Source organism: Chaetodon trifascialis, chromosome 9, assembly GCF_039877785.1.
Source record: "Chaetodon trifascialis isolate fChaTrf1 chromosome 9, fChaTrf1.hap1, whole genome shotgun sequence".
In the NCBI taxonomy this organism is placed as follows: Eukaryota; Metazoa; Chordata; class Actinopteri; order Chaetodontiformes; family Chaetodontidae; genus Chaetodon; species Chaetodon trifascialis.
The window spans coordinates 14,966,541-14,983,366 of record NC_092064.1 but is presented as its reverse complement, the minus strand read 5'-3'; the positions used below and the strand labels follow the sequence as shown (position 1 = coordinate 14,983,366).

Below are 16,826 nucleotides of genomic sequence, written 5' to 3'. Positions count from 1 at the left end.
CCATCTTTATGTAGAGCAACAATTCTTTTGTTCAGATCCTCGGATAGTTCTTTGCCATGAGGTGCCATGTTGAACTTCCAGTGACCAGTATGAGAGAGCGTAAGAGCGATAACACCAAATTTAACACACCTGCTCCCCATTCACACCTGAGACCTTGTAACACTAACGAGTCACATGACATGGGAGGGAAAAGGCTAATTGGGCACAATTTGGCCATTTTCAGTTAGGGGTGTACTCACTTCTGTTGCCAGCGGTTTAGACATTAATCGCTCTGTGTTGAGTTATTTTGAGGGCACAGCAAATTTACACTGTTATACAAGTTGTACAGTGACTACTTTACATTGTATCAAAGTGTCATATCTTCAGTGTTGTCCCATGAAAAATATTAACAAAAATGTGAGGGGTGTACTCACTTTTGTGAGATACTGTATGACTGTACAGCTATCTTTTAGGCACCTGATCTTTCAATTCCCTTAATACTATTTTTTAAAATAAGTTTTTCATCAATGGCTATGTTGCACTGTATGATTATCTATTCATCTTTTTATTTATCTATCAGTGTATATACTGTATCTTTTCTGATTTATCTGATTTCTGCTTGTCTCACCTCTAATTTCTGTGAAGACTGATCTTTTGCTCGTAAACAAAATAATGATGATAATTATTAAGAAATTAAGAATTGTTATTATCCTTCTGATGAGCTGCAATTAATTTTATACTGCATACGGTCACCCGCTGATTCCACCAGCTGCGTGGAGGACGGTTTTGTTCCGTCCTCCACGCAGCTTCATAGCATGTCAGATGCAGCGTCTTTTGCCTGCCTGATTGTGTTGACTTGATTTGATTGACTGGGTCAGTTTTACTTGATGTTTGTGCTCCTACCATTGTTTAAGTAGGCTACATAGTTAAGTGGTTTCTTTTTTGTCTGTTTTTATTGTGTTTATTGTTGATACATGCTCTTGAGTCTGAGGCAGGGCATTTTATTTTGAAAATTGACCAGATTCTCTATGCCATTCCTATGTCTGACTTCATGTCTGGCTTGATCTGCTCTGTGCAGCGTGACACGGTGTCCGTCAAAAATAGACCAGGGTGCGTATTGTCCGCAGAGCAGAGCAGAGAGCCACTTCTGGGATGCTTCTGAAACACGCTTCTGGTGGAATCACTGGCATCGTCTGGAATGGTGCAATGAGCTCCAGTAGACTTTGTGGGTCCAGGCTATGAATTTAAATCAGTATTGGAGAAGATTTGATCTGTCTATGAGACAATGTTTCTCCCTGGAAGTCTCACAAAACCAGATGTTAAATTTGTGTTACAGAGTGACCTTAGTGTTATGGGTTGAAGGAAATTGCTTTGCTTGTCCACCCCCAGAAACAGCACTGGGCTGTAAATCATTTTTAGCATTGCAGCCATAATTGGAAGAAGGTACTGTCTATCCCAGAGACTTGATTGTATCCCACGGCCAATAGAGGAGAAACGGTTGTAAAATCCACTTATTACACGCATATATTTGGTCATGTACGATATATGACCGGATGAGAAAATAAAACTCACAGTGACTGTTCTCCCTCTAACATTACTTCATTAATTAATTACTTCTATGCAGTTACTACGCTGATATTACATACATATATTATTGAGTTTCTTGCTTATCAGTTTCTATCGACTCTTGCCTCCGGATGCAAAATGTTAATGCAGAGAATTAATGAGTCTGTATAAACTTCACCTCCCCGCCACCCCCCACATCTTTCACTGAATCTGCAGCTCTGTACTCTCTCTTATCTATCCCAAGCACTCCACAGCCACACACACACACACACACACACACACACACACACACACACACACACACACACACACACACACACACACACACACACACACACACACACACACACACACACACACCTTCGTTCTCTGTCTTCTGTGTTTTTCTGGCACTATTGTCATTGCTTTCCCCATTCTGTCTTCCTCCCTTGTGCTTCGTTGCCCATTTTTCTTCTTCCCTTTTTCCTCAATAAACCCTTTACTTCCTCCCTTCCTCCTTCATTTTCCTCCCTGCCCTCCCCTCTCTCTCAGCCCTCTCTCCTTGTCCTCTCCCTTCATACCTCCAGTGCCTTCCCCGTCCTTCGCCTCTCTTCTGTATCTCTCTTTTCTATCCCTTCTTAATTCTTTCTGTCTTCCCTCTGCCATCCTCCCTCTCTGGCTCTCGGTGTTTGAGAGTGATTGTATTTGAGAAGGCAGTGGCCGACCTTGAAGACCCGGCCCAAGGTCAAACCAGCCTGTCTGGGGAAATACAAAGACCAACATTTTTTCCACATTTGGACACACAACCACAAGCACTCTCTCAAACACACACACACACACACACACACACACACACACACACACACACAGTACCAGTCTCGACACTAAGATTAGTAGCAGCACATAAGCAAGCTCACGCACACACGCACTCATACAGACGGCAGTCTCATGAGAAAGCAAAAAATGAATGTCACACGCTATACCTGCCATATTGTTACAAATACGCAGGCTGATTTGTCTGTAAGCCACCATTTACATAATTTTTGGCTGAAACCCCCAAAATTTGTTGCTTATTAAGTGATGATGTAAATATTCTACACTTACATGATATCAGCTGCTCACATAACACTTTTTGCCTCTTTATAAAATCTATACACTCCCGATGCACTCCCAACACACAGATACACACATGCATGCATAATCAGTATATATATATATACACACACACTTACATACAAGCATACCACTTACACGCACACGCACACGCACACACACATACACATACACATACTTACCCTTATAATGCCCTCATAAGGACAGGATCTAGAGTCCTTAAATTGTGTTCGTGTGTGTGTGTGTGTGTGTGTGTGTGTGTGTGTGTGTGTGTGTGTGTGTGTGTGTGTGTGTGTGTGTGTGTGTGTGTGTGTGTATCGCTCTTTATCCCACACTCTCGGGTTGAAAAAGCCTTCTCTTGTTACTGCATTGTCCTCCAGTTCATGTGGCTGTCACACTATCTCCCACCAGTAAGTCAACGGTTTGGACTCACTACCATCTTCAGAGTGCCTGAGTGAGTTTGTAGAGTATCTCCATGCCAATATCAAATGAATATCACCTCAAAATTCAATCCTTTCCTTTCCTGAAATAATTTTCTATGTCTACAGCGCATAATCCTTCTCCAGGTCTCCATGTGTTTCTAGCTTTTCATTCATCATTCTTCAGAGTGGCGTGTATTCTGAGATTATACTTTGTATTTTGAGGTCAGTGGCACCTGACACACCATCTCCTTTTGACTACGCTCCCTGGGATGTCTGTCTCGCTTTATTTTGGCAGTGTGGCGACCACCTGTTCTTGTGACACCATTCATTCTGCTATCCTCCATCTATTACCTACTGATCAACACTGCTGTTTTGGGGACACTACTGCTTCCTCCACTACTTGGCTTCTAACCAGCTTCCATAATTCCATTTTTAATCACATTTACCTTAGTAAACTTAAAACTCATCTCTTTAAAAACACTTTAAAAACCCTCACTCTCTGCTGCACTGTTGCTACAACAAAACTCATCAGCTACATCCTCTCTTCCTCGTCTTCCTCTTTCATCTGGTCTTTGCACTGAAAATACTCGCAACTTTTCTACTTTATCTCTCTAATTTCTCAGAAAGTTCCTTTTTGTGAAGCATCACAAATCTCTTTTCTTACTTAGCCCGCTGTTCCATTTATTTTTAGTCACTCTGGATAAGATTCGTTTAAATAAATGTAATGAAGAGTCAAGAACATAGAATAATGAGGCAGGGGCAGAGAGAGGAAGAAAGAACAGAAAAGAAAAGAAAAAGGAGTCTGTGTGTCCATGTCTGATCTTGGCAGAGGAGTTTGAAAGTCAAAGACAGAGTATGTGGGTGTTGTACCTTCAGTGTGTATAGCAGACACATAGCTCCAGTTGTATCTCTTGACAATGTCCACCATAGCTCTTGCCTGCTGGGCATCTGAAGGCACCACCCGCATGAAGTATTTATAAAGGCTCTGAAACAATGGAGATAAATTCAATGACAGGTGGAGTTATCCAGGAGCATCTAGAACATTCAGTTAAGTAATGAGTAATTCTACATAATTAAATTAAAGTTACATTAGAGCAGCAGAAATACATTCTCTCTTAAATCGATTCTCTCTAATATTTAATAGCCTACATCTGTATAACTTCAGTACTATAGGTACTTCATCTCACCTTATCACTGAGGTCCATACTGGTGGCAGAGTAGGCAATCTGTGGTATGTTGAACAACTGTAGAAGGTTCTGGACCTGGATGGCCACTGAGCTTGACCCTGGGCCAATTAAACCCACAATCGGTTTCTTCCCCCGCATTGGAGTGGCAGAGGGGTCTGCACACTTCATTGTCGCTCCTCCACCTCCTCCCCCTCCCCAGGAACCTCCTCCGCCCCACTCCTCAGCCTCATCAGAGGAGACCAGTGAATCCCGTATGAACTCGATGCTCTGTTCCAGAGCCACAGCTGAGTGCCAACAGGAGTCCCGGATCTCACAGCCCAGGCTGATGTTGGGAAGGATGTACGGGTCAGTGTTGATGCGGTCCAGCGTGTGCATCATGGCCTCCACCCTCTGGATGCCATACTGCTCTCGCACCGCTCCACACTTGCGCTCATGCACCTGTGCAGGGTGTGCAGAGTGGGAGAGGCAATCAAATCTAGTCAAATTGAACATTGACATTTAGATAACAATGTTGTCTAAATGTTCTCATTACTAATGACTGCATTAAGTAGGACACATTTTCATTTTTTAGCAGACTTGATGGACAGTAAGACACAATTTTAAAATTATGCTTTTAACACAAAGGTGCTTCACTGTTGGACTAATATTGGTTTTACATTCACATGGCTGCCACGCTTTCCTGTTTGCAATTATCCATAATGAGATGGAAAAAGCTTGGATGTCAGTGGGTGACTAGAGGTTCTTTGGGCAGCTAATGGAGGTTGAAGGTTCATGGACATAACAGAGCTACCCTTTCTACAAATTGAATGTGTTCTTTGGGTCTTAATAGGCAGAGCAACATCATGGGCCTCTGTACAATGGTCTGGAAATTTGGCCAAAAAATTATCTCCAATAATTTTTAATTTTCATATATCTGCGCTCTGGAACATTTTCGATGTGCTTCCTTTAAATACAGGCACAACTGTCGTGTATAGTCCAGACGTGGAATGTGAAAATTCATATTCACAGTGAATTCTACAACCTGTGACACATAAACAGCATTCCAGATATACATAGACACAAAAACACAAAATTACCTTGTCAGCAGGAGGCTGATGATGAACGGAGAACAAGGCCCCAATAATAATGTCGCCAGGTATGTGTGCTACAACTCGCCGTTCATTGGACTGGGCAGAGTCAGCTTGATCAGGCCCCACGCAAATGGACAGAACTAGCAGCAGACAAAGCATCATCTTGGTCCGTTCAGGTCACGATGGAGAAGCAGATCTCAAATTTGTCGTGCAGAGCCGTCACAGGAAACTACTTGTCCGGGAAACACTTTCCCTGGCCATGGCAAGAGCTTGTGGCACAAAGGAGTCTTTGAAAATGGATGATTTCAGTAAATTCCTTTCTTTTGACTTGTCTCACTTTCCTTTGGATTTCAAGGTGTGACCATCACTGCAACAGCTGAGACAGGTGCAGCAGTGCAACCTGGGAAATTCAAAAGAAAATCTGGCCTAAGTCTGATTGGCTGACATAACTTCAGGCTCCCCCAGTTATAAGGTAGAGTTGGTCTCCACAGTAACAGGTGACAGACAGACGTGTTCCCACAAACCTGTGAGCAGAGAAGACTTTGTTAGAACTGGATTTTAAAAGCATGCTTGCCTCACTACTCTGTCTGTAGTTTAACAGTTTGATGTATTCACTTCTATATAATCACAGTCTGTAGGCACAACCTACTATCTTTAATTAAGCTTTAAAGACCTTCAACATAGTATTCTTTATACATATGCAATTACAATCTTGTGATTAAAAGAGATTCAATTTTAAATCAGCTCCCACTTCGATATGGGCACTCCCCATGCTGTGATGGAGGTCTGAGTCTCTTCAATGTAAATGTAATGAGAAAAGTTTAGTTTACATTATATATGTGGTAAAATGGGGAAATACAGAAACTATAATGTGGGATTCTAAGGACTATTTATAAAACCTCAGATGAACGGGCAAACGCACGGGCAGATCAGCCCACCCATTTTTTAAAACACATATCTATAACAAGCATTTCCTCTATTTCTTTATTGCCACTCATACCTTGTCTTTGCAGCTACTACTACTAAGTATGGAAAACTGTAAATTCAAGCCTGAGCCCATATCTTTCACTCTCGATGCCGTATCTGTGTGCACCCATTTCACAGCAGATGTAAATCTCAGCATAGCTCAAGCTTAATTGAAATGGGAATGCAAACTGTGCAAGGGAAAACAACATAATGACCATTGTGTCAGCCACTATAGTGACCAACATAATGAGCAGTTACTGTTTGTTCTCAACGAAGCTTAATGTTCTCACTAGAGGACTTGCTCGAGGCAGCTCTAAATTACTCTGACTGTGTAGAGTCACCATTGTGTCAACATAATATCAGTAACACAACGGCAGCGTCGTATCACACTTCACAGCTGCTGGGAATCTCTGGTTGTCTGACAAGTTATACACAGCACCCACTCGCAAAACTTTGACACCAACGAGGTCACATAAAACCACTGGCAGCCCCGTTTTTCTCTTTAATTCCTTTTTGTTTTGGTCTTTGAAGATTAACTCCACTGTTGAAAACCATGATGAGCACCAAAAAACAAAAACAAAAAAACAATCAGCATGCTGTGTGTCATTCCTCAAGTGTCTGCCCCTCGACTCTAACAAAATCAAACTCGGTATGTTACGCCCTTTTCTCCCGCTGCTTTAATGGTATTAGTTTAATACTGGCTTTTGGGTGTTCTCTCCAAATTGGGTACTTTTGCATCATTGTCATTACATTTAAATTGTTTTCAAGTCTGCAACAAAGGCTATATCCTTCAGTAAAAACTTTTGCATCCAGGGGTGTTTTTGTATTTCTATTGTATGTGCCTTGATATTACAAATTATAGACTAAATCTATTGAATAAAATGCAAATACAGGCTGATAACAGTGAAGAAACCTCTTTGCAAAATGTGAGTAAGTCAGCCACTTATTGAATGATTCAAACAGACATAGAGGAGACATCTAGCTACAAGAAATACACCAAGCACATAGTGTCTTATGGTCACCAAGGGGGGGGGGGGCATCAGTTTCATCTCCGAGTAAACTTTCAAGTAGCCATCCCTCTGCATTAATAGGTAAGTCTCATAATTTGCTTAACCTCAGAGCTGCACAAATACTTAAGTTCACTGCAATGGAGCAATGTAATTGACCATAAACAGCAGGAGAGCAGGGACGGTTTAGACAGCAGAGGATGGCATCCACTGCTTATGCAAAACAGGATCAAGGTCATGACAGGGATGTTGGTGGTTGGCTACAGTAAGCGAGGGAAGGGTAAAGAGATAGAAGGGGGGTGAGAGGAATGAAGGTGGAGTGAAATGAAATACAGAAATAGAGGTTAAGAAGGACACAGAGGAAGGGACAGAAACAGCATGTCAGATGAAAAGAAAGAGGGAGGGAAGATGGAGAGAGAACAAGAAAGAGGGATACGGTGGGGAGGAAAGAGGAAGGGGAAGTGCACAGAGAAAGAGGTAGAGGAAAAGAGACAGAGAGAGAGACAGAATGAGAAAAAGGAAACAGAAGACAAGGGAGAGAGTGATAAAAAAATGGCATCAAGGGACAGAGAGTCTCGCTGAACGTAATTAACATGACAGTGTCAGGGTGGCAACAGGGCTAACTGCTGCTCCAATAATGAACAAATCAAAGAAAACTCGGCTCTGTCACACACACACACACACACACACACACACACACACACACACACACACACACACACACACACACACACACACACACACACACACAGTGTCTCTATCAGTGACGCAATTTTGTCTCTGTCTCCCATCCTCTCTATCTACTGGCACATTAATGTGAAGTTACAAATATAATTTTTTACACACACATTCCCACTGACCAGAAATCATTTCACCTCACATTTCCACCTCCCTAAGATAAGCCACTGTTTCATTTGCAATCCTCCAATATGTCTCTCTCACACACTCGGTCACATGCATGCTGTGTCTCTCTGTCACACTCTCCCTCTGTGTCTCTCTCTTGTTGCGTAGGCCTAACTGAAAGGAAAAGAAAATCAAATCCTCATTCCCTAAACAAACATCGTGCACACGCCATTAGGCATTTCTATCTCTAGCTCTATCCAAACTACGCACAAGGGCATCACAAAACCTTCCAAATCAACTTTCACACAGACATAAACACACAACATGGGCAGAGACAAACATTCTCCCTCTCTGACTTACTTTAATTCAATGAGTTTCATTAGTGCTGACACTGTTTAGTGCGGTGAGAACACATTTAATTTACTGTGTATTAAAAGGGGACAATAACAATAACAATTAATCTCAAAGAAATCCCTGGTAAGCAAACACATTTATTTTCTCCATCTTGTTCTGCATGATGCACAGACTGTTGTAGCTGCTCTTTTCATCATCTGACCAGCTTGACTATGACCATTAAAAACTTACCTGACAACGTATTTTGATTGGTTAAATGAGAGAACAAAAAAGTATCCTCAGATACATGTGTATAATTATTCAGCACACAAACAGACATAATCATGCTCATGCTAAGTATGGTCTTCACTAATAGATGTGCAGTCACCCACATTTCTTTAAGGCTGAAGATCCTTCCTCTATCATCCTCTTGACATGTGCACCTCTGACAGTGATATTCTAAAACCAAGCAATGTAAGGATAAATGGAGTACCAGCCTAAGAGTTCTGACATGTATAATAAGCTACGCACATCTTTACATAATAGAGTATGTCAGTGTCTTGCTATGAATATGAGATGTACCACTTTGCAGTCAGAGGAAAAAAAAACTTAGGGGCGTGAATACTCAACAGACACACACAGCAAACAGGCACCAGCAGATGATACTATATCATACTGTTTCTCAAATGATTTGCTGGCAACTAAAATGGGTCATACTGCTTTTTCTGTTGTGTGCACAATTTAAGGAAGCAGCAATATTTCGGGAAGCTTCGGCTACTCAGGGAAGGCTTTTGCTGAGTGGGCATGTGACAATGTGTCTCCATGTTCCTCTTGTTCCCGAGTGGACAGAGGCACTCTTTTTTTTTGCACCTGAGCCCCAGGAGACAACATGTTCCAGCACGTTTTAAAAGGTTGAAAGGTTTATTTTCATAATCACCCATTGTCTGTAGACCTATCTGAGTACCACTTGGAGCTGCTCCTGGTGCTCAGACGAAGGACATCACTACAAGATAAGAGAAGCAAACACTCAGATTTGTGCTTCAATAGTTTTCCACTCAAAGTGACATCATGTTAAATCTGCTACAGCCAATTAGAGTTTTCTCAGTCCATGCAATTAACCAGGTCTCAATAAATAAATAAATAAGTATGATATGAATGACCTTATCAGGCAGTAAAGGGCATGAAAATGTCACACACCATCAGAATCTCTCTTAACGCAACGAAGTGAATACCTCCGTCAAATAGCCAGCAAGTACGTCACAGTAAACGTGCTGTTGAGTACTGTTGACTATAGGCTGCTTCCCTATGGGGTAAGGTTTCAAACATGCAGATATAGTCACTGTCATCAGGAAGTGCCAACACACTGAGGACTTTACCTGCTGCAGCAGCACATCAGACAAGGTGTGACAAAGCGGCGCCTGCATAACTGAACCAAACAAGCTCTGACCTCACATCACTTCATCCTGCGATGTTTGAACAGGGACTTGCTGCCTGCGCTATTAGCCCACTCAATCGTCGGTTTCAGCGACCTCATTGTACTTTGAATTTATTGTGGTTTCGTTGATGTCGGCCTCCCTACTGAGGGCTCCATGGACTGGTGTGATATTTAAATAGCTTTAATTCATCGCTGACATAAACGTAAAGCGTCTGGTCAGACTGCCTCTCTCCAAGGAGAAATCAAACCCTGAGACAACAACACTGACTGGCGCAGCGCTGCATCCGTCAACCGCAATGGGAGACCAGTGTCTATCATTTGCACCAAAATCAAACACACACACAGAGGGATTTTATTACAAGCGAATGATGCAAAGCATGACAGAGACACCGTCTGAAATGAACATGGCTACAGCATGTGCCGACGAAAACCGGGTTTCAGATCCCTCTCTGTCTTATTGATACGACTGTGTCTAGATACGTCGGTGCAACTGGCTGTTCTCTTTAACTAGGTTACGCGACATAACCTTTTAATAACACCCAAGGATAACTAGTCCAGATGTAACTGCAAGTCCCTTTATGAGGACAGTAAGTGCGACAAAATCACTCAGAGCAGAATACAGACAGTGGTAGACAGGATAAGTCTCTGTTGGAATATTGAATGAATTACGGTGATTTTTTCATTAAGGGCATATTTCTCTAAAATGTTTACAGCAAGCCTTACCTTATATGAGTCTAGACGCGTCTCTGTCGCCACCGGCACGGTCCCGCTTGATAACCAAGCTTCAAGTTTCAATCACAGAGCACAGATACTAACGATCATGTGAAGTCCAATGTCAAACATACCGGAGCAGCGTCCGATTGCCGTGCAGCTTTCTCCGTTTTCCAGTCACGCACACCTGAGCCTCTCTCCAAACACCTCTCTCCCTCATCCCACCCCTTTTCCTCTGCTCTGCTCCTCCTCGCCTCAGCTCCTCTCCCCGCTTTCCCTCTGCTCATCTCTCTCCACGCACCCCCATCCCATCCCGCTTCTCCTCTCTCTAGTTTTACCCTCATAACTCCCCTCTCATCCACCCATCTCCAATTCTCATATGCCCCGGCCCCCCCACTCTTCTCCCTTAAATTTCTCTCCAGTTTATATAAAACACCTACTTCTTCATTTTACCCCCACCCCTCTCCTCTCCTTGTATTTTGGCTGTTTTGTCACGCTCTAGAGAATGTGCCCATGGCTCATTAAATGTATTTATTTCGCCTCATGTCTCTTGCTTCATCCTCCTGTCCCTCTCTCACGCCGCCCCACCTGATGTGGTATCAAGTAAGGACAAACTAAAATAAATAAGAAATAAAAACTTTCAGGAAAGAATAGACAAGCTAGCAACTGGTCTGCAGACCGCTAATTAGAAGAGAGCAGAACTCCCGACAGCGTCTAAAGGTTAGCTGAATGCTATCCGTACTGCCTTTCTCTTAGAATATTTCTTAGCTTAGTATCGTAAACCATGGAGAACGAAGTTTATCTGAACACTTCTCGGTGCTGTCTGTTCTTAGTTTCAACAAGAAGCCAAATGTGTTAAGACAAGCAATTTAGGCTGCTCTAGTTTGAGACATGCGCATTTGGCAACTAGCTAAATAATTCCGCAGATGCTAGCTTAGCTAAATGGCGACTTACTATGTTGCCAAGCGACGCACCGCTGCCCATCAATTTATGCTTACCCTTCCCCAAAACCCAACTTTTCTCGCCCATAAACCCCAGCAAGTCGGCTCATATGAAGCGTCGACCTACTCTTACCTTTCCAACAACCTGCACCTCAACACCACCTCCCTCACACCGCGGAGGAAGGCTACGCACACCAACACTACTGCGCGCAAGAGTGACGAAACAGCCTCGACGTAACAACTGCACAGGGTTCGAGCGTGATTCAGCCAATCAGAGCCGAGGACACGCTCCTTTTCACGTCCTCTACCGTTTCAATTAATTCTCGTCAATTCAAATGTTATTGATTGGCGCGATGATAATCACGTGAAGAAGAGCCAAAGCGTGTCGCGCAAGGTTCAGAATAAAGGAGGCGATATGGAGACATGGCTGCAGAGGGAACAACAGATAGAGACACACAGGGAAACACAGCAAGAACTGTGCAGTGTGATCTTATACTGATTTGTTTGACTGTAGTGTTATTCTGTCCCTGTCTTCTCTCTTTCTCTCTACACATGCATTTTTTCCTGTCTCCTGTCTTTTACCTCTACTGTACATTAAATCGTGCACTCACAAGCGCCTTTAATTATCAATTTAAATAGTGATAGATCAGAAAAAAATGGACCCAAAGCCTGTAAATTGCAAATTGTTCTGCAGCCTGATAGTGGCTCTTCGTGATTTATAGCCTAATGTGTAGGATGAAGGTGGATTGTGCGCGTCTCTCTCCCCTCTCTGATCAAACAGACATCAGAGGTGACACTGTGAGCTGGTTTTACGACGCAGAGGATGAGATCGATAGCGTTTGAAGTTTCATAGCGGTCACAGGAGTAAAGAGCCATCAACCTATAGGCTACAGCTTCGCCTGGCGTCCAACTTCAAGACCCACAGAGATCATATCATTAAAGATTTAAAAAAAAAAAAAAAAAAAATCAATACAAATTTAATGGAAACATCCTGCTCCACCTGCAAACGTCTCCAGCCATAAAACACTGACGCTGACGGCTGACGACGGGCTGTTTGAGGTTTTGTACGAAAATAGACATATATCGTGTATTTGTATGGCAATGGAGCGCTTGATTTAAGTTGTATAATTATTTCTATTTGACTTTAAACAATAATAAAACATTTTTTTGTTTGATTTTATTGTTGCTCAAAGTGCCCTCCTCAACTCTGTTTTTTTTTTGTTTTTGTTTTTGTTTTTTGAAATGTGTCTTACTGCCTGACAGCAAATGGGCTGACCAATATTTCCTTGCTATAACGTCTCATAAATCTTGAAGCAGAAGGAATTATAGGACTTTGAAAATATATGTGTTATTAAGTCGCCATCAACACTCAGTGAGCAGCTTATCGAAGACGTAGTCTCTCACTAGAAGATTAGAGGAGTGTCTGTTTGTAATTTACTCCTATAGTACATAAAGGGGGTTATCCGAGGAAGCGTCCCCTCGTTGTGACTTTGAGATGCATTCCCATGCGTGAACTTGGCTGCTTTAGGAAAATAAATCCATGCGAAACAGTCTTCACCCGGTCATACATCTATTTTCATCCACGCACGGAAAACAAGAGGAGTTAAGAGTAGCATACCTTTGCTTGCGGGACAGGTGAATGCTCGTGGAGAAGCACAGCATCCCTCGCGCGTCCGTCAGGGCATCATGCTCGCGGTGGATAATCTACTTTTTCACTATGGTAACAAGTAACCCCCCCCCGTCCTCTCTCTCTCTCTCTCCGCCGCTCCACGCGCTCCAATGAGGAGGCTCCGATCGCGTCACAGGTCACCCACCCTGTCTCTATCTCTCTCTCCCTCTCTCGATATCACACCTAGCTCCAAGACACCATCTGGAGATAGATACTTATAGAGAGTAGCCGAGAGGAAGAATGGGAGAGTCAGGGAGAGGGGGGTACGTGGGATAGAAGGGGTTTTAGAGCTTGCCTATGACCAGCCTTGGATTAATTTGCCAGCCAAATGCATTTGGGATTAGTAGACCATTAAATGAGCATAGACATACACAAGCACACACACACACACACTACAGTCTGTCTTTCTCACCCTCACACGCAGCTTTAGCTGATGCAGTGATAGCCTTACTAACCCTGACCTCTATCTCTGACTCTCTCTATCTCTGTTTCACTTTTCTGAGCTGGTTTTGACACAAAAAATGGGCTAACAGGCCAACATGCCAGTGCACATGCACACGTAAACAGGCTCTCTCTCACAGATAATTTCACAGATGTGTGTTTAAGCATGAGTCTGCTGGTGGAAATAATGTGTGTTGTGGTAATAGACCTATATGCCTTTTTTTTTGGTTTCCATGAGCCATAAAAAAACTAATGGATTGAAGATTCCCAATGCTGAATTACCAAACAGGCTAGAGGACAAATGCAACACAGCCCCAAAAATGCAGGTTTGTGGCAGTTAGATTAGGGCAATTTGATTGAGTGGACAGGCAGCTCCCGCATATTTACCTTTTTTACCTTGAAGTCCTGAAAAGGGGCTGTGTGTGGAAAATCTAGTTTTAATCCCTTTCATATCCCAGTTGATATTATGCTTGCCTGTTGCATATTCTTACATAAATTAGCATTTAATCAATTTCAGTACAGAGAACATGAGGGACTCCGTAAGTGCTCATTTTTTGCCCACTAGTGGCTAAATCTGCTCGTGAAAATGCCATAAGGAAAAAACTAGAGTTGCAGATTAATATATGATCAGGTATATTTTTGTTATTACGAAAATCAAGCTGGCTTTAGAAGTGGAGACGGGATATGTTGAAACCATGCTGCCAGTAGAGGTCAGCCGCAAATAACATAATGTCCCATGAATGAAGGGAAGTGAAGACGGCCCAAACCAAGAGCTGGATCCTCTGAGGGACACACTCCACAATGGTTGGTGCTTCAGGGAAGGGCTGCATTCCACCATTAAGGTCATGAAGACACATATTCAATCAAACAGTCAATACAATGGTACAGACATCAGTGACCTGATATGCATAGAAATACATCGATAACTTCCACTTGTCTGTAAAATATTTCATTGACATCATAATCAGGCTGCTAACAAGAACAGTGGACCTTTATACTTACATCTTGACTTTTTCATTGATCTAGATCATACCCTGTATTCACCATATCACACCTCAAATAGGGTACATACAACATGGCCGATGATCACCTGAATGAACCGTTAAACAACTGAGTAGCCCACGAGGGATTTTGAGATACTCATGGCTGCAGTGAATCACCACATGTGCAGCAGATTCAGGAAAAAGTCAACATTTCTTGGATGGGCCATCTCTGTTGATGCATTGCGACACATGGAGACTTTGGAGGATCCAGCCTCTGAATTTAAATGCAGCATAATCTTTCATCTGCTCTTGTGTCCCATCTTCAAGTCTAAGTCAACACGTGATAATTGGACCAGATTTTACAGATCTTTATCTGACAATAGATAGATGTTACTGGTAAGCTGTTTATCAGAGAATCTCTCTCAACGAATAAATGGATCCTTGGACACACATTTTTAAGAATTTCCTCCAGCATTCACACTGACATCTACAATAGAGACTCACACCATAACTCCTTGATTTTCTAAAAAGAGCTGTATAGGACAGATGAAATGAAAGCAGAAAATCAACAAGCAGCCAATGGATCAGCTCAATGTGTCTCATTTGATTCCAGTCAAACTCTCACTCTCACTCTCACTCTCACGCACACACACACACCCACGCACACACACACACACACACACACACACACACACACACACACACACACACACACACACACACACACACAGGCTACAAACAAATGTAACTCAATAATGGCTAAGATGGACACTTGAGACTTGATGGATGCAAATTTGGATCAATAAATGAATTAACATTGAAACACGTGACAGAGGAGAGTGCCTCATATCATGGAGAATGAAACAGATGACCATCATCCCGCTAGTGCATTGTATGTGCGTAATCTGACACTGACACCGCTAAGCAGAGTGTGTGGGCTACAGTGGAGTACATCACATGGCGACGGGTCCCCTGGTTAGAAGAAAATAAGATTACAGTGACACAACAAATGAGACAAGGACACAGTGTGAGACATACCTGGGCTCTGTGTGTATGACTGGTGTGTAACTATGTACAAGTGTGGAGCACATGCATAGACAGATCTATAGGGTAGAAATCTCTTTTTTACCACACTCCTCCGCAAATCACAAGCACAACAGAGTCAGTGTCACAGTCGGCAAATCAATTATTCAATGGCATTTCAAAATAACAGTGGATACCCATGGTTGCCATAGACACATAGCTGATTTACAGGGTTGTCACTTGACTGTGATTTTCCCACTCTAAGTAGGACAAAAAAAGAGGAAAAAAAAAAAAAAAAAACTACAACCACGTAATGCCACCAGCAAAACAAGATTGTCAGTTATGAAACGTTCACACTCATGTAATGTGATTTCTGCTTCACTGAACAGGTGAAGACTGGAGTTTAATGTTTCACCAGTTGGTTGAAATAATATCACCATAAAAACAATTTTCATGTGACATTTTGACACAAAAGGCAGATCTGTGCACCTTCGTCTGCATTACGCAACTGTAATCTGCAAAAATATTGAAACTAGTTGAAACACACTGCAATTAAGTGAAAAAGCCTTACGTCATTGGTAAATTTACATATAATGACAAAATTATTTCAAGGAAGTGGAACAGATGTTTAAGGTTTGCAATATAATGCAACACTGTGTTTATTTATTGCATTTGAAGCAGAAAAATGCAAATTCGATGCACTTAAAAAAAGAGTTCTCAGGTGCTCCAGTGGGCTGTTCCAGAGTCTGCATGCAAACTACAAACAGCCTCAGTATCGATGTTATCTGTCTGCACAGGTTGACAAGCCGTCATAGTGTCTCTGACTACCAGCACGCCCTGATAACAGGGAAGGCACACAAACTGGGGATGATGCAGCAGTACTGTATATGAGTGCTGCAGAAAAGGGAGCCACGCTTAAAATATCTGTGTGTTAGGGTTGCAGCTAATGATTCTTTTTTGTTATTAGAGTATCAGCAAAAAGAGCCCATAGTGATGTCTTAAAGTGTCTGATCAGCAGTTGAAAATCCAAAGGCACACAATAAAGGCACATCGTAAAGACACATTGTTTGCGCCAATAGAAGACTCAAAAACCAGAAAATAATCATATGCAAGACACTAGAACCAGTGAAATTTAGCCATTTCTGCTTAAAATTGTCT

General features: G+C 42.3%; 1 protein-coding gene across 1 annotated transcript in view; it reads right to left on the bottom strand.

The window, feature by feature from the left end:
• The window catches only part of grm5b (glutamate receptor, metabotropic 5b), a 61,974-nt gene extending 50,777 nt beyond the window's left edge, over positions 1–11,197 (bottom strand). The window contains exons 1-4 of the mRNA XM_070970437.1: positions 10,624–11,197; positions 5,323–5,840; positions 4,247–4,684; positions 3,930–4,044 (exon numbers count right to left, since the gene is read on the bottom strand). Of these exons, the coding sequence (XP_070826538.1) occupies positions 3,930–4,044; positions 4,247–4,684; positions 5,323–5,478 (709 nt within the window). The 5' untranslated portion in view covers positions 5,479–5,840; positions 10,624–11,197. The remainder of the gene's footprint in view (positions 1–3,929; positions 4,045–4,246; positions 4,685–5,322; positions 5,841–10,623) is intronic.
• Between the last annotated feature and the right edge of the window lie 5,629 nt (positions 11,198–16,826).